The 26,264-nt window shown below is 42.1% G+C and overlaps 1 protein-coding gene across 1 annotated transcript; it reads left to right on the forward strand.

Annotated features, from left to right (window-relative positions):
* Positions 1-25,869, forward strand: ap1g2 (adaptor related protein complex 1 subunit gamma 2). Its single transcript, XM_062984223.1, has 22 exons — positions 1-725; positions 1,066-1,270; positions 3,812-3,936; positions 4,139-4,280; positions 7,221-7,317; positions 8,885-8,961; positions 10,221-10,316; positions 11,627-11,707; positions 13,276-13,374; positions 13,992-14,047; positions 15,683-15,796; positions 16,586-16,726; positions 16,819-16,873; positions 17,277-17,399; positions 18,726-18,815; positions 18,894-19,024; positions 19,456-19,560; positions 20,454-20,607; positions 21,280-21,397; positions 21,567-21,733; positions 22,066-22,164; positions 23,657-25,869. Exons 2-22 carry the CDS (start codon positions 1,067-1,069, stop codon positions 23,759-23,761), a joined length of 2,379 nt encoding a protein of 792 aa, XP_062840293.1. The 5' UTR covers positions 1-725; position 1,066; the 3' UTR covers positions 23,762-25,869.
* The last annotated feature ends 395 nt before the right edge of the window (positions 25,870-26,264 follow it).

The raw sequence follows: 26,264 nt of genomic DNA on the forward strand, positions 1-26,264 counted from the left end.
GCTCATAATATAATATGTTGTATGTACATATAATTTGTAAGCCGCTCTGAGTCCCCTTCGGGGTGAGAAGGGCGGGATATAAATGTAGTACAGTAGAGTCTCACTTATCCAACATTCGCTTATCCAACATTCTGGATTATCCAACGCATTTTTGTAGTCAATGTTTTCAATACATTGTGATATTTTGGTGCTAAATTTATAAATACAGTAATTACTACTTAGCATTACTGCATATTGAACTACTTTTTACATCAAATTCGTTGTATAACACAATGTTTTGGTACTTAATTTGTAAAATCATAACCTAATTTGATGTTTAATAGGCTTTTCCTTAATCCCTCATTATCCAACACATTCGCTTATCCAACGTTCTGCTGGCCCGTTTATGTTCGATAGGTGGGACTCTACTGTACTTTCTAAGCAGAGGCTGGACGGGCATCTGCCGGGAGGGTTTGGATTGTGTCTAGGATTATATGATTCAGTTATGGGACTAAAGAGTGTGTTTCCCAGCCTTGTCCAGCAGGGGGCTCCCTCTGGTCCCAGGTACCTGCAGGAACTCAGGTGAGTTTACCTGTCTGGATGGCATGGCCGGAAATGCAAGAAGTTGACTGAGAGCAGAAGAGGAGGCCAAGAAAGGACTGCCGGCTCTCTCCGCCTCAGTTTTAAAAAGCCACCTGGCAAGGTGCAGAAAAAAAAGGAAGAGAACAGAGTGGACATCTGGATAGGTGAGGGCAGGAAAGAGCAGGAAACTGGGTTAAAAGAACTGAAGTTACAGGCCATAGGGAGGAAATATCTATCTGAATGGGATCAGATCAGGAATGGGCCCACTTGAGCCGTCCAGGTGTTTTGGACTTCAACTCCCACCATTCCTAACAGCCTCAGGCCCCTTCCTTTTGCCCCTCGGCCGCTTAAGCGGCCGAGGGGCAAAAGGAAAGGGCCTGAGGCTGTTAGGAATGGTGGGAGTTGAAGTCCAAAACACCTGGACGGCTCAAGTTGGCCCATGCCTGGTGTAGATGCACATATTTGCAATCCATATTGTAGATTTGTTGCCCTTTCCCTCCCTAGGATGCCCGAAGCACCGCTCACGTTGGCGGTCCTGATCCGGACGATCCGGAGCGCGCGGACCCAGGCGGAGGAGCGGGACCTGGTCCAGCGAGAAAGCGCCAAGATCCGGGGAGCCTTTCGGGGGGATGAAGCCGAGAGCCGGGCCACCAACTTAGCCAAGTTGCTGTATATCCACATGCTGGGCTATCCTGCCCATTTCGGACAGGTAGGATTCCAGCTATCCCTTCACTTTAGTGGGTTTGACTTTTATGGATGTGCTTTGCACCCCTAACCCTAGTGAATGTGGATTTCTACACTTACTGTTTCCAGGTGGAATGAAACTAATTAAAATATCTCCTTTACGCTGATCTTTTCCTCCCAACAACCCTGCTGGATAGGTTTAGGTCAGTGCTTCCCAACCTTTGGGCATCCAGGTGTTTTGGACTTCAGCTCCAACAATTCCTAACAGCTGGTAAGCTGGCTGGGCATTCTGGGAGTTGAAGTCCAAAACCCGGAGGCCCAAAGGTTGGGAACCACTAGTTTAGGTGAAGAGATCAGAAATGGAATGGATCTTCAGGCCTGGACGAGGATTTGAACCCGGGTCTTAGAATGCAACTATGCTGTAAAATTCATGCGGTTTGATAGTGCTGAATGAGGATTCGAATCCAGATCTTTGTGTGCACTTACACTGTAGAATGAATGTCGTTTTACATCACTTGAACTGTCATGTCACTGTTGGAATTCAACACCACACTGCCCAAGTCTCAAGTCCTCAATGAGGAGAAGTTAGCTTACACTAGACTTTCCCCATCTCCTGAATGACAGTTGGAATGTATATACAGTAGTGTCTCACTTATCCAAGCTAAATGGGCCAGCAGAAGCTTGGATAAGCGAATATCTTGGATAATAAGGAGGGATTAAGGAAAAGCCTATTAAACATCAAATTAGGTTATGATTTTACAAATTAAGCACCAAAACATCATGTTATACAACAAATTTGACAGAAAACGTAGTTCAATACGCAGTAATGTTGTGTAGTAATTACTGTATTTACGAATTTAGCACCAAAATATCACGATATATTGAAAACATTGACTACAAAAATGGCTTGGATAATCCAGAAGCTTGGATAAGCAAGGCTTGGATAAGTGAGACTCTACTGTATTTCTTCTCTTCTCTCTGTTTCTGCACTTATTGTTTATGTAGAATGAATGCAACTGGAGTCCACAGTGGCACCGTTGGTTAAACCACTGAGTTGTTGAACTTGTTGACCGAATGGTTGGTTCGAATCCAGGGAGCGGAGTGAGCTCCCGCTGTCAGTTCCAGCTCCTGCCAACCTAGCAGTTTGAAAACATGGATATGTGAGATCAATAGGTACCGCTTCGGTGGGAATGTAACAGTGCTCCATGCAGTCATGCCAGCCACATGACCTTGGAGGTGTCTACGGACAATGCCGGCTCTTCGGCTTAGAAAAGGAGATGAGCACCAACCCCCAGAGTCGGACACGACTAGACTTAATGTCAGGGGAAACCTTTACCTTTACCTTTACCTTAGAATGAATACTTTGCAGGTGCGTGCCTTTTGTCTTTGACTTATACTTTGACATCTTGGTGTGTGTTGTGTGTATTGAGACCTCCCTCTGCTTGTGTGTCAGAAAAGATGTGTGCTTGGAGATTTCCGCCTCTCTTTTGAACCCTTGGAGTTATAGAGTAGCTATGACCCAATTATTTACTATTAAGAAATGTAGTTATTATTTTTGTAAACAAACCTGTTGTAATCTTAAAGACTGAACTCTGGATCTTTGCCTCCTAAGCTCTAAATTCTTAACAGCCACATGGCACTTCACGCTCTGCTTGCTGTGAGCTGAATGCTCAACCGTAAATATCCTGCTGTGTTTATATTTTTGGATGATCTGCTGTATTTTGGGAGTTTTCCCTAAGGAAAAAAATCCTAACAGTAACAATGTTATGGAATCATGGGAGCTGTAGTTCCACAACATCTTTAGCCTCTTCTGACAAAGAGGGCTGATGCCTCACCAAACTACAAATCCCAAGATTCCATTGCTTTGAGCCATGGCTGTAAAGGGGACATCAAACTGCATTTGTTCTACAGTGTATATGCCCCTAAATAATGAATATGCACCTCTTAAGCTCTACAGTCTTTACAGCCACATGGCACTTCACGCTCTGCTTGCTGTGAGCTGAATGCTCAATCGTAAATATCCTGCTGTGTTTATATTTTTGGATGCTCTGCTGTATTTTGAAAGTTTTCTCTACCACAGGAAATCCTAACAGTAACAATGTTATGGAATCATGGGAGCTGTAGTTCCACAACACCTTTAGCCTCTTCTGCAAAAGAGTTCTGATGCCTCACCAAACTACAAATCCCAGACTTCCATTGCATTGCGCCATGACTATAAAAGTGATGTCAAACTACATTTGTTCTACAGTATAGAAGCCCCCAAATAATGCATATGCATCAAACTACAAATCCCAAAGTTCTATAGCATTGAGGCATGGCAAATCAAGTGTCATCAAATTGAATTAATTCTATGGTCTTGATCCTTAAGTCATGGCCTGCAGCCTGCATTTTTTCTTAAATAACAACCTATATCTAAAAATATTAACTTTTTAATAGAGCCTGATTAATGTGGGATATGTGCCTATGGTCCACTTAATCAATGAAAGGTCACAAGCTTGCTGTAATTTATGTTTTATTGGGGTTTACATAAATTAATGTCTTTTATTCCTGTTGGAATGCGTTGCAGATGGAATGCCTCAAGCTCATTGCCTCGCGCCGATTCCACGAAAAGAGGATTGGCTACCTGGGAGCCGCCCTCCTATTGGACGAGAAGCAAGACACTCACCTTCTGCTGACCAATAGCATCAAGAAGTGAGGGAGTGAAGATTCCGATATGCAAATTCTCTTCTTTGGGGTTATTTGGGGTCAAAATTCAAGAATTTGTGAATGGAGGGGATGCAGATACATTGCCATAGCACTGGGCCAGTTAAAGTGGGGTTAAACTGCATTAATTCTACAGTGTAGATGTCCTCGCCATTGTATTCCTAATTCCCATTTTCTCCCCTCTTTCTAGTGACCTCCTGCATTCGAGTTCCTGGGTTCAAGGCCTGGCCCTTAGTACCCTTGGGTCCTTGGGGTCGGCAGCCATGTTTCGGGATTTGGCCGGAGAAGTGGAGCAATTGGCCAGAAAGGCTCAACCGTCTGTGCGGAGGAAGGTGAGAGGCTACCAATTCACCTGAAATACGGTTGCCAGGTGAGGGAAGGTTCCCATCACATCAGTTGTATCCCAGAGCAAGAACACCTCTGATCTTAACTTCTACACCAGTTTATTGAAGAATATATAAATGCAAAGCAATACAAAATGGTAAAAACATTTTAGTCCTAAGATGTGAAATATTCCATTAAATTCAAGGTACAAAGGTAGAATAGAAAGGTCAAAAAATGCAAAATCTCCAGGTAAACAAGGCAGCCAGTATACAGAACTCCAGAATAATTCTTTAAACTTGGAAAACAACAACTTGGCTAACTTGAAACATGAAACTAGAAATTCCCTTGGCAAAGCTTGATGCAATAATAATACAGTAGAGCAGGGGTCCCCAAACTTTTTAAGCAGAGGGCCGGTCCACAATCCTTCAGACTGTTGAGGGGCCGAATTATCATTTGAAAAAAAATACAAACAAATTCCTATGCATACTGCACATGTCTTATTTGTAGTGCAACAACAACAACAACGAAAGAATACAATATTTAAAAATGAAAACAATTTTAACCAACATAAACCTATTAGGATTTCAATGAAAGGTGTGGGCCTGCTACTGGCCAATGAGATAGTCAAGTTAATTAGGATTGTTGTTGTTGTTGTTGTTGTTGTTGTTGTTGTTGTGTGCCTTCAAGTCATTTCAGACTTGGGCCAAGCCCAAGTCTAAAATTAATTATTTATTTACTGCATTTATTTACTACATTTATATCCCACCCTTCTCACCCCGAAGGGGACTCAGAGCAGCTGTATGTACATACAATATATTATATTATTAGCATAACACAATATTAGCATTATATATTACTATATTGAACTATACCACTATACTATTATATAATATGTAATATATAACATATAATTAATATTATTATATGGTATTACTATTAGTATTATATTGTATAACATAAGATTATTATCAATATTATATGTATATACAATATGTTATATTATTAAAACTCAGTTTTATAATATAATAAATATATTATAATATATTTATTATATTATAAAACTGAGGGCGGGGGCCAGGTAAATGACCTTGGAGGGCCGCATCCAGCCCCCGGGCCTTAGTTTGGGGACCCCTGCAGTAGAGTCTTACTTATCCATAAATGGGCCGGCAGAACATTGGATAAGCGGATATGTTGAATAATAAGGAGGAATTAAGGAAAAGCCTATTAAACATCAAATTAGGTTATGATTTTACAAATTAAGCACCAAAACATCATGTTATACAACAAATTTGACAGAAAAAGTAGTTCAATACGCAGTAATGCTATGTAGTAATTACTGTATTTACGAAGTTAGCACCAAAATATCACGATGTATTGAAAACATTGACTACAAAATGCGCTGGATAATCCAGAACGTTGGATAAGTGAGTGTTGAATAAGTGAGACTCTACTGTAATAATAATAATAATAATATAATAATAATAATAATAATAATAATAATAATAATAATAATAATAATTGGGTGCCGTGCCAAAAGATCTCAGCCGGCATTTGGAAACAATAGACATTGACAAAATTACGATCTGCCAACTGCAAAAGGCCACCCTGCTGGGATCTGCACGCATCATCCGAAAATACATCACACAGTCCTAGACACTTGGGAAGTGTTCGACTTGTGGTTTTGTGAAACGAAATCCAGCATGTCTATCTTGTTTGCTGTGTCATACAACATCGTTGTGTCAATAATAATAATAATAATATACATCACACAGTCCTAAACACTTTGGAAGTGTTCGACTTGTAATTTTGTAATACGAAATCCAGCATATAGATCTTGTTTGTTGTATCATACTATGTCTTTGTGTCAATAATAATAATAATAATAACAACAACTTTATTTTTCTATCCCGCCTCCATCTTCCTGTAGGGACTCGGGGCAGCTAACACAGGGCCAAGCCCAAAAACAAATCAAAGCACAATAAAATACAGATAAAAACAGCATCAGTAATCAAATAAAACACATTAGACCAGATGATAAAATGCAACAACAATACAGTCACTGTAAAAACCAATTTTAAAACATGAAATGATGACACACAAGGACCACCATTTAGGAGAAGTGGAGTAAAATGGGAAGGCGGTCTAGGCCAAAAGTGCAGCAATGTATATTATAATGCCATATGGAGTGTGGAAGGACAAAGTGCTCAAACATTCTCAGGAGAATTGGAGTGAGATAGGCAAGATGTTCTTCAAACTCCAACGTTGCCTAGACTGATCTAAAATCTTTTCCCTGTCTCATATAAAGCTTTTTGTCTCACAAACCATCAAGAAATAATTTCATTTACCTCTACAACCGGATAAGCGCCTCTTTGCTAACAAACACAATTACCTTCAGCATGTTTGAGAACTCGCCCAGAGTTTATGAAAGTTCTGTCTCCTATCTCCTGGGTCATTAACCTCTACACCTGACAATTCATTATGAGAACTCGCTTCCCTAGAGAAAGGCTGTTCAGTGGCCACTTCAGGAATGTGACTTTCAGAGACTACAGGACTTGAAATCTCAGGCCCAGCAAGGCCATCATCCACAGGCCCAGCAAAGCCAAAATCCCCAGTGACATCCGACACAGTCATTAGCTAAATTACAACAACATCTACACTGTAGAACTAATGCACTTTGGCATCATTTTAACTGCCATAGTTCTGTACTATATCCAAGTGTGGGCAAACTTGGGTCCTCCAGGTGTTTTGGACTTCAACTCCCACCATTCCTAACAGCCGGTAGGTCCAAAACACCTGGAGGGCCCGAGTCTGCCCACACCTGAATACAGCATTGAACTATGGCAGTTAAAGTGGTGACCAACATGCATTAATTCTACATACATAGTAGCTGCATCCATGGTGCCCAAATCCCTTCTGTTTCGCAAACCTCTGTTTATTTTATCAACTAGGCGGTGGTCTGTGCTGTACACATCATCCGAAAGGTTCCAGATCTCACAGATATGTTCATTCCTCTCGGCAAACACCTGTTGACGGAACAAACCTACGGTAAATGTCTTCTTTTTGTATTGCTGATGAACGCTGATACAAGTTGAGCATACCTATTCAAAACATTTGGGACCAGAAGTGCTCCATATTTGGGATTTTAAAAAAATACTTGCATTTACATAATAAGATGAGTTTCAAGTCCCAACTCCAAAGTCACTTGTGTTTCATAGACACCTTAGACAGAGAGAAGGTCATTTTTTAAATTATTTGGGGCATAAAAACCAAATTGGCGTATACTGAATCATCGGAAAGCCAAGGTGTTGAAATGGCAGACAAAGGTTTGAGGCAATGAGACAAAGGGAGTTCCGGTGGCTGTAGAAAAAAGACGTTTATTCTCAGTGGCCAGAGAGAATAAGCAATAAGGAAAAAGACCTTCCCCTGTAATCAGGAAAGCGAAGGTACGAAACAAAGAAACACAGGTCTTTTTATACTATTTTGCATTCATTTATTTACGTCACAGAGGCATTATCCATCACCAATTAGTGTCAAAAAAGTCTTACTCTGCACTTAACTAAAAAGCTACTTTTGCATTTTCCTAAAATATAGGCTCTTTCAAGACCTCTGACCCTCCATTAGGCCTTATCTCTGGAATTCCCATCTAAGCTCTCAGGATCTAATAATAATAATAATAATAATAATAATAATAATAATAATAATAATAATAATAATAATAAATTAAGGAATTTCTCCCTACCTTAGCTGTCAGAGAATCATTAGCACTCCTCCATGGCGCCAGGTCTTATCTTGACATCCCAAAAAGCCTTAATTTGTCTTTTGTCCATTAGCTTATCTATTCTTGTTGACACTTAACATATATGTCCCTGGCACTCAGGGTGAACTTTGGTCCTGCTCATGGGGAGACAATTATTTGCTGAGCAGAGTGTATTTTTGGGGCTATATGCACACAATTCTGCTTGTGATTACATTTTTCCTATTCCTACTTTTATTATGATTACATTCAGTATATAGTTTCCAATACAAGTATTATATTTTCCCAATACACCTTCATCAGTGTCACTATCTCAACTACCCAGGTGGACCATTCTGGATTTTAGAGTATTTCAGTATTATAAAGACTTCATCTATATTGTAGAATCAATGCAGTTTGACGTCACTTTCGCTGCCATGGTTCAATGCTATGGAAATCTGGGAGTTATAGTTTTTGGATGTACTATTTGATACAGAAGACTAAAGACCTTGTAAAAGAAATTATGTGAAACTCTAACTCTCAGGATTCCATAGCATTGAGCCACGGCAGTTGAAGTGATGTCAAACTGCATTCATTCTCCAGTGTGGATGCAATTGGCCAGATGCAACGTTCACACTAGCCTCAAACAGACAAGAGTTCTTTCTCCCACCCTGGACATTATTCCACAGATATATAAACCCCAATTGTCGAGTTTCCAACAGACCTCACACCTCTGAGGATGCCTGCTGTAGATGTGGACGGAACATCAGGAGAGAATGCTTCTGGAACATGGCCAGACAATCCAGAAAACTCACAGCAACCCAATCATCCTCTCTTTGGTGCTTGAGTGTCAATATCTGCCTGTCTGTCTCTTTCTAGGCATTTTACATGGCGCCATGATGTTAATTGCAGAGATGTGCGAACAAAGCCCGCAGGCCCTTCAAAGCTTCAGCAAGGTGAGTTGCTATGAATTTAAACTCATGGGTTCCTTTACTTTTTATTCAATACTTCTTTGCTCATGTTCCCCCCCCCCCCCCCCCGTCTTCTCAGCAGCCAGTTTTCCAGCATAAATTGCAAGGGATGGATATCTTACCTGTCTCTCCCTCAAAATAGTTATCCAGAGGGAAGAATATTAAATAATTGAGCTGTGAGGGGCCTAGAGGTCATCTAGTCTTGCCCCTGCTGCCAGTGTAGGAATCGTATATAAAACAAATAAAATTAAAGCATTTGTTTTATATGCAACTAGCTGTGCCCGGCCACGCATTGCTGTGGCGAAGTATGGTGGTGTGGGAAATAAAGTATCTTATATTATCTGCTTAGAACTGGATTATATGAGGTCCCTTCTACACAGCTGTATAAAATGCACACTGAAGTGGATTATATGGCAGTGTGGAGTCAAGATAATCCAGTGCAAAGCAGATAATATAAGATTATAAATGGGTTATATAGCTGTGTGGAAGGGCCTTGAGTCTGCAATGCCATATAATCCAGTTCAAATCTGATAATCTGTATTTTATAGCCAGTGTGGAAGAGGCCTAAGTGAGGCCTAACTCTGCCTGTCTCCTGGGCTGAGTGGGTTGCTAGGAGACCAAGTGGGTGGAGCTTAGCCTTGTAACTGGCAGCAATTGGCTAAAAACAATTATTCCTCTCCTTCTAATTAGGACTTTATTTTTCTTTTCTTTTTGTTGTATGAACGTAGAGGCATGGATGAGGGGTTGTGCTGCCAAGTTTAGTGTTTCTGGGATGTGTAGTTTTGTTGTTTTGTCCTAGGCTGAAATTTCATTACCCTTTTATATATAGAGATTACGATTAAAATAAAATATCTACGATTAAAAATAAAATAATATAATAATGTTCTGGATATATAAACAATAAACAGAAACAAGGTAAACCTCTGGATGAAAACGTCTGAGATGTACTTACCTGTGTAATACAATCAATAGATTCAGTGCAACAAGAAGAGATGTCATCCCAGGATGCATCTACACAAGGCATGGGCAAACCTGGGCCCTCCAGGTGTTTTGGACTTCAACTCCCACCATTCCTAACAGCCTACCGGCTGTTAGGAATGGTGGGAGTTGAAGTCCAAAACACCTGGAGGGCCCAGGTTTGCCCATGCCTGATCTACACTGTTGAATTAATGCAGTTTGACATTTCCCCAACCTTCATGGCATTCTGGGAGCTGTACTTTCCTTCTTTCTTTCTTCTTCTACAGCATGTATCCCAAATGGTAGGAGTGCTGCGTAACCTAGTAGTGGCTGGATACTCCCCGGATCACAGTATTTCAGGAATCAGCAACCCATTTCTGCAGGTAAAACATCCTCTTCCCTGTGACATCCTTTTTACACACTTGTGTATCCTTTTCCCCACCATTTGAGAGAGATTAAATTAAAAATTATCTATGCTGGGACTGGAAGTTGGATTGTTTAATAGCGTTCGGTCATACCTACAGTTTCATATCTACTGTGGTTGGGAAGGTATCCCCTGCAGATATGGGGTCTTGCTGTATTATTATGTATTATGCTTTACCTGCGTGTTTTAACCATATTGCAACCCACCTTCAGGAGACATAGGTTATTATTAATAATAATATTAATATAATAATAAAGACCTCTTGATCTATATATATAAAAATGTAATGTACGTTTGTAGGACTGAGTTAACAACAAAACCACTGGGCTAAATCACACCAAATTTGGCCACAATATCCATTACTTTCCAAGGAGTGACCATCAACATTAAAAAAATAGAAAGAAAACAGAAACAAGGTCAGAAAAATCCCATTGTTTCCCAACTTGAATACCATTGAATAGCCTTGCAGCTTCAAAGCTTGGCTGCTTCATACTTAGGGGATTCCATTGTTACCCAATTACAAGTTTCACTTAGTGCACTTTGCCCAGCTCATTTTATGTTTTTATTGCTGTGTTTTTCATGTGTTTTATAATGATTGTAATTTTTTAATGCCTTTTAAATTTATTTGTGTGTTTTTGTATTTGATATTTATATTTGATATCACTGTATGCTGGTTTTATATCTATGAGCCGCCCCGAGTCCCTCTGGGGAGATGGTGGTGGGGTACAAAAATAAAATTATTATTATTATTATTATTATTATTATTATTATTATTATAAGAATACCATTGAATAGCCTCACAGCTTCAAAGCCTGGCTGCTTTATACTTAGGGGACTCCATTGTTACCCAATTTGAATACCATTGAATAGCCTTGCAGCTTCAAAGCTTGGCTGCTTCATACTTAGGGGATTCCATTGTTACCCAATTTGAATGCCATTGAATAGTCTCACAGCTTCAAAGCCTGGCTGATTCATACCCAGGGGAATTCTTTCTAGGCCACCTTGAATGTCATGAAGGACTACGCCACAGCAACACGTGGCCGGGCACAACTAGTATAATAATAAAGACCCCTTTGGATGGTAAAAGGGTGGAACTTTTTCTCTGTTTAACAGTTGGATGGATGAAGTATGCAAAAGCTTCTTCTCTCTTTTACACCCCCCCCCCCCCATAGCAATGGCTTTCCCTCCCCATTCTCCCTTGCGATCCCATTGTCACCTTTCTGAGCCTTCCCTGCTCCCCGTCCCTTCTCATATTCCCTTCCATCGCAGGTACAGATCCTGAGACTCCTAAGGATTCTAGGACGAGACAACGAAGACACCAGCGAGGCCATGAATGACACCTTGGCTCAGGTAAAGACGGGGCTGCAGACACTGCCATAGGGCAAGCAATACTCTATTTTGAGTAGATATGAAAGGGATGTAGGGATCATGATAGACCACAAGGTGGACATGAGTCAATGGTGTGATACAGCAGCTAAAAAAGCCAATGTGATTCCAGGCTGCATCAATAGGAACCAGCTGTTAGAAATTGTGGAGTTGAAGTCCAAAACATCTGGAAGGAAAAATGATGTCACATTCGTTAGGCAAATGTGAATGTGTGGAGGCCACCTTTTGAAAACTACTAGTGAAGAAAAGCATGACCTTGTTGGAAGTCAGTCCTTGAACAAATGATATTCATAAGCATTCATGTAATGGCACACATGTGCTGTTAGACTGAAGAACCATGTCTTTGAACTGCCAAGGATAAAGAGATGCCATTGCAAAAATATATTTGGTTAGCAGAGGATGGTTGTTTCTTTGAAGTTGAAATTGCGGTTGCCCAAAAGATATACACTCCCTTGAAACCTCTTAGTTTAAAATATGCACTCAGATATAAAAAAACAAAGTCATCTTTGTGTTGTCGATGGCCTTCATGGCCAGAATCACAAGGTTGTTGTGAGTTTTCCAGGCTGCATGGCCATTTTCCATGGTTCTGGAACATGGCCATATAGCCCAGAAAACTCACAACAACCCAAAGTCTTCTTTGAAAAATAACATTTTTTAAACTCACAAACATCTTCAAATTCATCCTCAAACTAATTTGTGGCATTTTGTCTATGTTTCTGAGTTTGCAACTTATAATGGGCACTTTGCTAATCTATCATTGCAACCTCACTGTTTTTAATTCTATGTTTTTAGTAAGTGTGTTTCATTTTTCTGGTCAATGTTTAAATATTATAACTGGTGCATGTTATTGTTTATTGATGTATTGTACATTGTTATTGTTTTGTATCTGATATTTCTGTGAGCCGCCCCGAGTCCCCTCCGGGGGAGATGGTGGCGGGATACAAATAAACTTCTTCTTCTTCTTCTTCTTCTTCTTCTTCTTCTTCTTCTTATTATTATTATTATTATTATTATTATTATTATTTTGTATGAATTCACCATACAGGCACATTTCTTATTACAGTTCAATTATAGATAGGATGTAGCTTCTCTCTGTGTTGAGTACACAGGGTATCATTCTTAATCAACAGTCCATAATCTTTAGGTATAATTGCACTCACTGAAATCCGTAAGCATACTTCTCTACTGAAGCCCAAACAGCAAAAACATGCACCATCTCCACTGAGGTGTGATGTAAACACACTGAAGTCCATAATCACACTAAATACAAAATGGAGTCCTGAGTCTGAACATGCTCAGCACAATCAAATGTCTATAACCTGTCCTATACCAATAGGTACAGTCAAACTGGCAAATCAACATATACATAGACTATAGGTTAGCAAATACATACATTAACAAATAAACAGTGAAAGGCTTGGAAGGTTGCTATTTCCAACAGTTTCTTCCAGCCTCTATGATTCAAAGATGGCAGCAGTAGGAAATGTCCAGCAACTTCAACTCAATTGTTGCATTTGTCTAATTTCTCCAAGGTTGCCACCAACACAGAGACGACACGGAATGTGGGCAACGCCATCCTGTATGAGACAGTGCTGACCATCATGGGGGTGCAGTCAACCAGTGGACTACGGGTAGGACAAAAAGTTTTGCTATCAATCAACACCTTATTTTATTATTTTCTGTTAAGCAGAGGCTGGATGGCCATCTGTCAAAAGGGCTTTGATGGTGTCTTCCTGCAAGGTAGAATGGGGTTGGGCTGGATGGCCTAGTTTGGGGTCTCTTCCAATGCTATGATTCTACGTCTAGCTGTGTTGGGTATGAATAAAAGTTTTGGGAAACAGATATGTCAGAGAGGAGAAAATAGAGTAGCTCACATCCAGTTCTTTACTATGAAGAAATGTATTTATTCTTATTTTTGTAAATAAATCTTTTGTGATTCTTAAAGACTGAACTCTGGATCTTTGCCTCCTAAGCTCTGAATTCTTTACAGCCACCCAGCACTTCACACTCTGCTTGCTGTGAGCTGAATGCTCAACTATAAGTATCCTGGTTTTGCATATTTTCGGATGCTGCACTGTTTTGGGGTATTTTTTCCTAACACACCAAAAATCCTAACAAGAGTCATCCCCAAAAGTTGGAGTTTTGTTCTTTCATATATAGGACAAAAATCACAACTGGGCGATATTTTACTTCTAGTAGGAATAGGGATGTTCTGGGAAGTAAGGACGCTTCTCTTTCCTGTCCACAGGTTCTTGCTATCAATATCCTTGGGCGATTTCTCCTCAACAAGGATCGAAATATCAGGTAAAAAGTCAAGAGTCACATGTTCTTCCTCATTCATTCATCACTTTTGTCATCTTGATCACATTCAGGTATGAAATGTTGGGGAGTACTCACAAAATGGAAAAAGAAGTGATTCGGTTTATTTAACAACAGTGGAACTAAAACATGCAGAAAGTGAGATGACATTGGGTGCATCTACACCAGGCATGGGCCAACTTGGGACCTCCAGGTGTTTTGGACTTCAACTACCAACATTCCTAACAGCCTCAGGCCCTTTCCTTTTCCCCCTCAGCCGCCTAAACTGAGGGAGACTGAGATAGAGATAGCATTAGAGACAGAGATAAAATTAGAGATAGTTAGAGATAGAGATTGAATTAGAGAAAGTTATAGTTAGAGACAAAGTTAGAAATAGAAAGAGATAGAGTTAGAATTAGAGATAAATATAGAGTTGGAGATGGAGTTAGATATGGGCTTATAGAGATATAGTTAGAGATAGATACAGATGAGGAAATATAGAGTTAGAGATAGAGTTCGAGATGATAGAGTTAGAGAGAGATAGAGATAGCATTAGGGACAGAGATAGAGATCGAGTTGGAGAAAGTGATAGAGTTAGAGACAAAGTTAGAGATATAGAGAAAGTGTTGTGACTCAGCTGGGACCTCAGATTGACTCTGATGAGGATGATGGGATTCAGGTTCAAAATCAGGTTCAAAATGTCCCTGTTGTAAAAGATGAGGAACAGAGTGTGCAAGTTCAGTTTCCCACAGCACGGAATGTTGTTGATGATATTGAAACTAGCCAGGTGCAAATTGACTTAGAAAAGGAGGACAGTACTGTCTGATAACGAAGCTAACAAGCAGGCTGACACTAACGAGCAGGCTGACCTTGATGAAACAGGCTCCTTAGATCGAGCTGACCATTTGGAATTCAGGGTTCGGAGGAGTCTGAGAATCGCAAACAAGAGGGAGGTCAGAGGCCAGAGAAATGCTTTTAAAGCAATGTGTTTGGAAACAAACCTTTGTCAAAGCAACTTTTGTTCAACCAAGAAGCAAGCTCTCGTTTTCCTGGATTATCTTGCAGTCTTTCTGTGTTCATGTTCATGGGACTTTGTTTATTCCTTGTGATTTCCTGAATTATTCTCTAAGGCTATATTTTGTAACAATCTTTTGAAGCTTTACTTTAGCTTTTTAAGAACTTTTTATCTTCTATTTTCTAATAAAATGAAAAGACTTCAACCTGTGTGCAGTTTGGTGTATATAGCAAGGTGAAGCTAGCCTGAGGTGCGACAGAAAGTTAGAGACAGAGATAGAGTTAGAGATAAATATAGAGTTGGAGATGGTGTTTGAAACAGAGTTAGAGATAGAGACAGGGCTAGTTAAGTTAGAGACATTTACGAGATAGAGTTAGTGATAGAGATAGAGTTGAAGATAGAGTTGAAGATGGAGTTAGAGATGGAGATAGAGATATAGTTAGCGATGGAATTAATTAGAGATGGAGTTAGGGATAGTTAGAGATAGAGATATAATTAGAGACAGAGATAGAGTTAAAGATAGAGATAGAGATATACATATAGATATAGAGACAGAGACACATGTATATACATATACATATACATATATATATACACATAAACACACTCTATCTTGTTCTCTTTAGATATGTGGCTCTGACATCTCTTCAGAAATTGCTGCAAACGGAAAACAGTGCCGTCCAAAGGCACCGAGACACCGTCCTGTCCTGCCTGAGTGATCCTGACCCAACTGTGAAGAGGTACATTGGGAGATGTGAGACATAACATTGGCTTTCTGAAGCAGAGTAATCGCTTGGCAAGGCAGAAGCTGAACAATCACCAGTCCCCAGCCCACCTACTATCATATATAGGGTTTACCAGAGAAAATAAAGAAGCTTAGGACTTCTTTGCATAACATATAAATGTAGCTTTACTTATAATAGCTATTCATAACCAAACACGTTAAGAAGAAAGAGGAATATCCCAGAAGACAGGAGCAGGATCCAAAATTGCCTTAACAGATTGGAGAGCTGAGCCAAAACTCACAAAATGAATTTCAAATGGGAAAAAATACAGTACTGCATTTAAGAAAAAAATATGAAATGCACAGATAATCAGACGGGTTCCCCCTGGCTTGAAAGGGAAGTCTTAGTAGACCTCAAGCTGAACATGAGCCAACAGTGAGATGCACCAAAAAAGACAATGTGATACTAGGTTGTGATAGAAAGTAACAAACAGTAAGCCATCCTAAATATTTACTGTGTCTAAACCCCTATAGATAAGTGAATATAGGTATTAAAAGTTTGCTAATTCTACCAAGGTGGGAGGAAGGTATGGGAAACCAAGAAGAGGTTCAAGAAATGATAATGCTGGGTAGATTCAGAGTAAAACGAAGCTTTCTTCTGCCTAGTATCTTCTATATACAGGTACTCCTAGCCCTATCATCCACAGTTAGTATGGTTCATAGCTTTCTGGCTATCTAATTGAAAAGCATTTGGAGACCATAAGCTTGGAGTAGAATGATAGAAGAACCCTTCTGTTCTCCTTAGGCGAGCGCTGCAACTGAGCCTGGCTTTGGTGAGCAACAGCAACGTGAGAACCAGCGTTAAGGAACTCCTGGTGTTTCTTGAGACCTGTGCCCCAGACCTGAAGTCGGACTGCGCTTCTGGGATATTTTTGGCAGCTGAGAAGTAAGTAAGTCGGCTCTGGTTGTTACCTCCAGCAGGTGATCTAGGGAGACACTTGAGTCTGAGATATTTCCTGCCTCTTCCCCTTTCTCCAGGTTTGCACCCAACAAGCGTTGGCACATAGACACCATCCTCCAAGTTCTGACCATGGTAAGGATCGGACAGGAGACTGGAAAGGTGGTGGGCTCCAGAAGGATCACAGAATTGTAGCCATTAAAGTAGACATTATTATTTCTTTAGTTTAAAAAAGTCCTCCTCCCACTCTGGCACCCTTGAAAGCTCTTAGTGCCAATAGGTAAGCCTTAGGAGATACACCCCGAGCTTTCATGACACATATAGAACATGGGGAACCACCTAAAGATGGTGTAATGGGGAAAGGGGATTGAGGAATCATACAATTCCCAGACCTACAGAAGAGCCAAACCCTTTAGATTTTGGGAATGGTGGTGGAAGAAGAGGGCAGGGCTCTTTAAACTTTTTGTGGAAAGGAGTGCTGAAGTTGAGCCACATCTCTGGAAGAGGAGACAAATTCACCTTCTCTGCCCACATCTAGGCTGGCTGGTATGTACGTGATGACTGTGTTCCCAACCTCATCTGTCTCATCGGAGGAGCCAAGGAACTCCATAGTTATGCAGTGCAGCAGTTATACGGTGCCCTGGTGCAAGATATCTCTCAGGTGGGTTTGCTGGTGATTTTAGGAGCAGCCAAAAGCGTGTGTGCTGTCTTTTGGAGAGTCACAAAAGGGGATTGAGTGGGGATATCATCCTCTTTTGGAATGTAGAATTATTGCAGTTTGATAGCACTTTAACTACCAAGGCTCAATGCTGTGGAATCCTGGGATTTGTAGTATGATAGTACTATTTGGTTGAGAAAGCAAAAGACCTTGGAGGACTACAACTCTCATGGTTCCATAGCATTGAATCGTGAAATAAGTTGGCAATGGACTTAGCCAACTTCTTTAGCTGGAGATTCCTAAGGAGAACTCATTGCTAGGCATCTTTAGTTCCTCCCGCATGATTCTGTGGTCAACATCTGCCAGAAGCTGACCTTGGAGTCAGCCTGGAGGACCTAGAGATTCCTAGAGAAATGTTCTCTAGGTCCTCCAGCATGATTCTATGGTCAACATCTGCCAGAAGTTGGCCTTAGAGTCAGGCTGGAGGACCTGGAGATTCCTATATCCTGTAACTAGGACATAGTCTAGTGGTAGGACAACTTGGTGTAGTAGAAGTTGACTGTAGAGTTGACCTGGAAGACCTTGGAGTACTACAACTCTCAAGGTTCCATAGCATTGAATCATGGAACAGACTGGCTATCGACATAGCCTGGAGGAACAAGAGATTCCTAGAGAAGTCTTTGCTAGGAATCTTTAGTTTCCCCAGTATGATTCTGTGATCAAGATCTGCCAGAAGTTGGCCTTAGAGTCAGCCTGGAGGACCTAGAGATTTCTAGAAAATTTTCCCCAGGTCCTCCAGCATGATCCTATGGACAATGTCCTCCAGAGTAAACCATAGACTTGTGCTGGAGATTCGTATTTCCTGCAACTAGGACATAGCCCAAAAGATCAGAGCTAAAGTAGCAAAATCCATACTTGAGGACAGAAATGGAAATGGTGAAGGTTTGGGATGATACAAATCAGACACTGTCATTGTTATGTTGCTGCTATCATAATTTTAAAGAGCTAGTTTTAATTTTTGAATAAGTTTTAATGTTTATATTGGAAAGTGTTTATAAAGGTTGTATATTACTGATGTCATGGCCTATGGCTAGTACAATAAACAATTCATTCATTACAGGACAACTTGGTGTAGCAGAAGTTGACTGTAGAGTTGACCTGGAAGACCTAGAGATGCCTAGAGAAGTGTTCTCTTAGGCATATCAAAATAGTGTTTTTTAATTTGTATTTTTTCCAGTTTTGTGAGAGTCTTTTGCCCTTAACCCCCACAAAAGAGGATCGTAGGGTATCTGTTGACCATGCTTCCGTCTTCTTCTGTCCTCCTCATAGCAACCTTTGGTCCAAGTGGCCACCTGGTGCATCGGGGAATACGGCAACCTCCTCCTGGACGGCAGTTGCGAAGAGGTGGAGCCGAAGCAGGTGAGAAGGCATCCTGGTTGCACATTGGGCGGCACGGATGATGACAGAGAGGTTTGCTCATCCCGCTTTCCCCAACAGGTTCATCCGGAGGAGATCCTCTCCCTCCTGGAACGGGTGCTGCAGTCTCACCTGTCCCTTCCAGCTACCAGAGCCTATGCCCTCACGGCCCTCATGAAACTCGGGACACACCTCCAGGACAGCGATGTCAAGTGAGAACCTCGGACTCTCCCTTTCGGACTATGGTCTGCCTTGCAGGCTTGTTGAGAGGGAACCTACCACCATGGACTTGACCTGAAACAAGACTAGTCAGTGCAGACTCACATAGTTTAGACTCATATAGTCTACACCAGGCATGGGCAAACTTGGGCCCTTCATGTGTTTTGGACTGCAACTCCCACGATTCCTAACAGCCTCAGGCCCCTTCCTTTTCCCACTCAGCCGCTTAAGCGGCTGAGTGGGAAAAGGAAAGGGCCTGAGGCTGTTAGGAATGGTGGGAGTTGCAGTCCAAAACACCTGGAGGGCCCAAGTTTGCCCATGCCTGCTTCAAAGGCTTTTTCTCCCTATCTTGGGTGCATCTACACTGTAGAATTAAATCTATGATAATTAACTCCCTCTCTTCTTTTCCCCCCTCCATGAAAAGCCGGATCCGGAGTTTGGTTTCCATTTATTGTAGCTGTCACGACATTGAACTGCAACAGCGAGCGGTGGAATATAATGCTCTCTTCCGAAAATATGACCATCTCAGGTACTGTCTACATGAGAAGGTATTTTCTTGCTTTGGTTGGGAAGCGGTTGGTGGCTTTCCCCACCAGGCAGATGGGATTTCGAGTCTTTCTTAGCATTGCGGCTGAATGTTGACCAAGTGACACAGAAAGGGCTAATTCGCAATTCGTTAGCTGGCCCTGATTGGGGAATTCCAGACAGGAAACAAGCAGGGCTAGCCGACACCTCAAAACAAAGGATCCTTCCAGGCAGGAAGCAGCCAGGCCTTGAAGCTGCAAGGCTATTCAATGCTAATCAAGCTGGACAATTGCAACACTCACCCTTGCCTCAAACAGACAAGAGTCTTTTCTTTCTCCCACCCTGGACATCATTCCATAGATATATAAACCCCACTTGCCTAGTTTCCAACAGACCTCACAACCTTTGAGGATGCTTGCCATAGATGTGGGTGAAACGTCAGGAGAGAATGCTTCTGGAACATGGCCCGAGAGATTTCTTCCAACTCTACGATTCTATGATTCTATGGGCATACAGCCTGGAAAACCCACAGCAACTCAGTGCTTCTTTGTTGTTTTTAATATGAATATATATATATATATATATATATATATATATATATATATATAAAATTTATTTATTTACATCATTTATATTCCGCCCTTCTTACCCCGAAGGGGACTCAGGGCGGATCACATTACACATATTAGGCAAACATTCAATGCCTTTTTAACACAGGACAAAGACAAACAAACATAGCTCCGAGCGGGCCTCGAACTTATGACCTCCTGGTCAGTGACTCATTGCTCTCCCGTCTGCGCCACAGCCCCTATATATAATATAATATAAATATATATATTTAAAAGAATGAAAGACACCCTAATATTGAAATGAGCTAATTCTTCCTTACTCTCCTAGAGCATCTGTACTGGAAAAGATGCCCTTAGCGGACAAACCTGGCGACAATGAAGGAGAGACTGAGAAAGAACAGAATGGAGGAGAGGATAATACTCCTAATGTCCTGCAGATGGCGCCATCCCACAATCACAGCCAGCCAGAGAAATCTGACCAGGTAGGAGACGCAATTCTCCATATTGACATTAGAGGGCGCCATAGAACCAAGAGAAAAATGGTAAACAAACATTTTAGGTCATTACTATGAGATGAAATCTTTTGTTGAACTGCAAGCAACAGTGGGAGATAGTTATGATAATATTAATATTATTTATTTATTTATTTATATTCCGCTCTATCTTCCCGAGGGGATTTAGGGCGGATTACGGAACACACATATGGCAAGCATTTAATGCCGTTATACAATTAACAAGGATAGACAATACACAGACAGACGTAAAGGTATTTCCCATCTTATTTCCAACATCTTGAAGGCTGTGCTCAATTCTGGCCATGGGGGGTGGGGGGGCTGTCTATCTTCCATGCTGAGGAGCTTTGTCATCCTTAGACATTCTCCCAATTGATGACCTTAAGGGATCCTTTATTACCTCCCCACTAAAAACGGTACCTATTTATCTACTCGCATTTCTGCTTTCAATTGGCTAGGTGGGCAGGGAGCTTGGGCTAACAGGTGCTCACCTTGACCCGGGCTCGAACTGCTGACCTTTCAATCGGCAGGATTTTTCTGCAGCTAGCGGTTTGGTCTGCTGTGCTAAGCCCAGGATATAGCAATGTGGGAAGAAGGTATCCAAATGGCCATCCTTCCAAGTGCTGCTTTGTTTTGCTCTAGGTCTACGATCTGCTGGATCTCCTTGGAGGACCAGTGGATTCCTCTGTATCCCAGCCCAGTACTGTCACACCTTCGGCCACGTCCTTGCTCGACTTCCTTGGGGATCTAAACCCTGCAGGTGTGTTGATACAAAAGATGCATAGAAACTACCGAATTACCAAATACTGGGGGAATCTGGGAATTGTCATCCAAGATGCTAAGAATTTTTTATCTTCTGTTCCTTGGAACTTAGAAACATATAGGAAAGCCACTTAATGTGTACTGTATCATTGCCTCCTGTCTCATAGCCACTGCCCTTCCTCGCATGAGCGTATATGAACGGGACGGACTGCTTATTGAATTCTCGATGGAGCGCCCAGCATTGGAACCCACCTTATTGCTGATCACGGCCACCGTCTCCAACCAAATGCCGGACGATATTCCCAACTTTACTCTCCAAGTCGCCGTCCCAAAGGTGGTGCTAAACTGCATTCATTTTACAGTATAGATCAGGCATGGGCAATCTTTGGCCCTCCGGGTGTTTTGGACTTCAACTCCCACCATTCCTAACAGCCTCAGGCCCTTTCCTTTTGCCCCTCCGCCACTTAAGCGGCGGAGGGGGAAAAGGAAAGGACCTGAGGCTGTTAGGAATGGTGGGAGTTGAAGTCCAAAACACCCGGAGGGCCACAGTTTGCCCATGCCTGGTGTAGATGCACCATTAAGGGTCTCCATAGGGTGATTTGTGGGCACACAACAACAAAATGCACATTGCCTGATGAGTTTTGTTGCCTTCTCTTTGTGCCGCAGTCCTTCCAAGTGGAGCTCTTGCCCCCCAGTGGTTCCACGGTTCCAGGCCAAGGAGGAGCCCCACTTACGCAGGTCATCCGAGTGTTGAACCCAAAGCAGGTAAGGACAGCGGAAGAACTACAGAGCCAGAAGAGGGTGTGAACCTATGAAGTCAAATAATGCATGTGTTCTGATCTCAGATCGAAAATAAAATCAGGCATGCTTAATACTTGGATTGTGGTGGAAGCTTCTTCATTAGAGGCTTTTAAGCAGAGGCCAGATGGCCATCTGTAGAAGGTGCTTTGATTGTGCTTTTCTGCATGGCAGAATGGGGTTGGAAGAGACCCCATGGGTCTTCCAGTCCAAACTTCTTCTGCCTTCATGAAAACAGAGGAATTCCAGACATGAATGAATCAGGGCCAGCTAACACCTCCCAACAAAGGATTCCCCCAGGCAGTAAATAGACAGATCTTGAAACTGAAAGGCTATTCACCGAATCAACTACCTCATGTTATAATACTCTCTCGTTGCACTTTGCCCAGGTCGTTTTTACCCTCTCTACTTGAGTACCAAATCTATGTTTTAGTATGATTATCATTTTATACTTTTGTTATGTTTAGAATGTTGAATTTTAATATCTGCATTTTTGATGTTTTTATTTGGCTTACTGTTTTTATCCGGGCTTGGCCCCATGTAAGCTGCCCTCAGTCCCTTGGGGGAAATGGAGGCAGGGTATAAAAATAAATAAATATATTATTATTATTATTATTATTATTATTATTATTATTATTATTATTATTATTCAATGATAATCAAGGTGACCAACTGCAACATTCACACCTGCCTCATCTTTCGCCCACCCTGGACATTCCAGAGATACTATAAACTCCACTTGTTGAGTTTCCAACAAACCTCACAACCACTGAGGATGCCTGCCATAAATGCGGGCGAAACATCAGGAAAGAATGCTTCTGGAACATGGCCATACAGCTCGGAAAACTCACAGCAACCCATCCAGCCTCTGTTTAAAAGCCTCCAAAGAAGGAGTTTCCACTGCACTCTGAGGCAGAAAGTTCCACGGTTGAATAGCTCTTACAGTCGGGAAGGTCTTCCTAATGTTCAGGTGGAATCGCCTTTCCTGTCATTTGAGCACATTGCTTTCTCAATCCAGTGCCTTTTCAACGCTGAGTTTGTGTCCTACACATCTTAAAGTGCATCTAGTTAAGGAGGGTCCTCTAAGGACAGACACTAAGGTTTGAGGAACAAGACATTAGTGGTGTCACTTCTTTTGTGCATCCTTCTTTCCTAAGCATGCCTCTTAAAATAGCTGGTAGGTTGTTAGGAATTGTGGGAGTTGAAGTCCAAAACACCTGAAGGGCCCAAGTTTGCCCATGCCATAGTGCATGCACAAAAGTGAAAATGCAATTTGTTTTTCCTGCAAGAACACCTTTTTAGGAATTTCTAGGTTTTTTGGCATAACATCCAATAGAGGTCCAAGAGATAACATTGTAATGAAATCCAAAAAAAATGAATTTGCAAAAGTGGCACGCACAATTATTTTTGCTCAACTGTACACAGCTTTACCTGTTTTGTAAACATTCCTCCCGCCCAGGTGCCGCTCCGGATGAGGCTACGGCTGGCTTACAGTCTTCCGACTGGGGCTGCGGTGCAACAGATTGAGGAAATCAACTCATTCCCTGAGTCTGCCTGGAAATGAACTCATGGTACACCTTCCCCTTACTTACCTCTCGGATGGGTTTTCCCACCAGAAGCTCTACGAATTCCATTTAAAGCCATGCAATGCCATCAGCTCCCCAGCAGGGGTCACCTTGGTTCCACCTGGATGGCCCTCATTAATAAACAAATGCATGCAAATTAGGGAAGGCTGGGTGTCCCAATGGGTGGGTTATGGATGGGGGAGCTTGGGTGGGTGGGTTAGGAGAGACAGGTGTGGAAAGGCCGAGAAGGGAAACATCAAGACTGGAGTGAGTGAGAAGGGACCGAGAAGGAGGGAATCCCCTGTCCCTGCCAAGTCTCTATTTCCTCTCCCAGCGGCTGGCAAATCAATTCAATTGATCAGCTAGACAGGGAAATCCACAACAACTGAGCGAGACTAAATGGAAATCAATGGAGATAAAGAGTGCAGGGGCGGGAGGGAGGCGCCGCCAATACCAGCCGTCACAACTTTACCAATCCCTCTTCATTGGCGCATTTTGTTTTAGCGACCCGAGAGCGCTGAGATGCTCAAGCCTCAATTCCCGCTATAGGAAACAGAACTGCCCAAGTCATGCCAATAAGAGTGTTAAGCCTCAATAAAGAAGCCAGAAATGGGGGCTTGTTTCCTTCTCTATGGTAGGGGCCACACGAGGCTTATCAATAATTCAGTCATTCTCAAACTGGAGCCCTCCAGATGTTTTGGACTTCAACTCCCAGAAGCCCCATCTGCCTTGGTCAATGATGGGGGATGCTGGGACTTACTTAGGCAATCCCTTTCAGCTGGTGGATTATGGCCCTCCAAGTGTAGTGATTTAGTGGTGGATGCGTAGGTGGCTGTGGTGACCTATTCTTGACCTGCATGTTCTTCCGCAGTGAAAAAATCGGTTTCTAGATGGAAGGCACTCCTGGTCCGGGTTGGCTTGATGCGTCTTCCTCTTGGCATGTTTCTCCTTATCGTCCTCCATGCATGCCTCTTCAAATTCCACAGCACTGCTGGTCACAGCTGACCTCCAGTTAGAGTGCTCAAGGGCCAGGGCTTCCCAGTTCTCAGTGTCTATGCCACCATTTTAAGGTTGATTTTAAGTTCATCTTTAAATCTCTTTTCCTGTCCACCAACATTACGTTTCCCATTCTTGAGTATAGTAACTGCTTTGGGAGACGGTGATTGGGCATGTGGACAACGTGGCATTCAGTCCAGTGGAGTTGATGGCGTAAGAGCATCACCTCAATGCTGGTGGTCTTTGCTTCTTCCAGTGCACTGACATTTGTCCACTTGTCTTCCCAAGAGATTTGCAGGATTTTTCGGAGGCAACGCTGATAGAATCGTTCCAGGAGTTGAGTGTGACGTCTGTAGACAGTCCATGTTTCGCAGGCGCATAACAAGGTTGGGAGGACAATAGCTTTATAAACAAGCACCTTGGATGTCCCTTTGGATGTCCTAATCCTCAAACACTCTCTGCTTCATTTGGAGAAATGCTGCACTCACAGAGCTCAGGCTGTGTTGTATTTCAGTGTCAATGTTGACTTTTGTGGAGAGGTGGCTGCCAAGGTAGTAGACATGGTCAACATTTTCTAATGTTACACCATTAAACTATATTCCTGGCATTGCAGAGGGATTAGCTGGTGCCTGTTGGAAGAGCACTTTGGTTTTCTCTATGTTCAATGAGAGGCTGAGCTTCTCGTATGCTTTTCAAAGGTGTTCTGCAAAGTTGCTGGGAACTGAAGTCCAAAACACATGGAAGCCCAGAGATAAGTGATGTCCACCTTCTCATAGTTTGTAACCACTGCTGTGTTCCCAATCAGAGTTGGGAAAAGTTACTTTTGGATTGCTCTCCCAGAGGATTTAGGATTTACCATCCCAACAAGTAGCTTTTATAAATTCAGGTTAATATGGTTACAAGACAACATAAAATTTGGTTTCCTACATATCCCTACAATCCAGGTTTAAAGGGGAACAGCAGCCACACCTCCAGCAACTGTGGCAAGGAGTTCCACAGATCACTCTTGTTTCTTTGGCCTGTTCCTCTGTCTCCTGTCTCTTTAACTTTGCTGGTTGTAATTCCTATGGGATAGCTTTGATATTTGAGTGTGAATAAATGTTTTCTCTTATGTCTTAGTGCAAAACTATTCTGTTTCTGTCCTACTTGCAACTATGGGCTGGATCAGGCATGGGCCAATGTCAGCCTTCCAGATGTTTTGGACTTCAACTCCCACCATTCCTAACAGCCTCAGACCCCTTCCTTTTGCCCCTCAGCTGCTTAAGCGGCTGAGGGGGAAAAAGAAAGGGCCTGAAGCTGTTAGGAATGGTGGGAGTTGGAGTCCAAAACACCTGGAGGGCCCAAGTTGGCCCATGCCTGGGCTAGATGTTGCAGTAACCTCACAAAATGCTTATGGGTTTGTTTTTTTGACTGCGGAAGGGAAAGGAGACAGCAATGGCATGCTGAAAATCATTACAGTTTTCTGCAATTGGAAAATCAGTTGTGGGGATCACAAGAGGGAAAAAA

This window comes from Anolis carolinensis, chromosome 6 (assembly GCF_035594765.1).
Source record: "Anolis carolinensis isolate JA03-04 chromosome 6, rAnoCar3.1.pri, whole genome shotgun sequence".
NCBI classification, from domain to species: Eukaryota; Metazoa; Chordata; class Lepidosauria; order Squamata; family Dactyloidae; genus Anolis; species Anolis carolinensis.

What these genes read in the sequence shown, in the direction of transcription:
- ap1g2 (XM_062984223.1), top strand. Translation starts at nt 1,067, where the DNA reads ATGCCCGAAGCACCGCTCACGTTGGCGGTCCTGATCCGGACGATCCGG. An exon ending in ATCCTGCCCATTTCGGACAG is followed by an intron (nt 1,271 to 3,811) that starts GTAGGATTCCAG and finishes AATGCGTTGCAG; the next exon opens with ATGGAATGCCTCAAGCTCAT. An exon ending in AACAAGGATCGAAATATCAG is followed by an intron (nt 14,048 to 15,682) that starts GTAAAAAGTCAA and finishes TGTTCTCTTTAG; the next exon opens with ATATGTGGCTCTGACATCTC.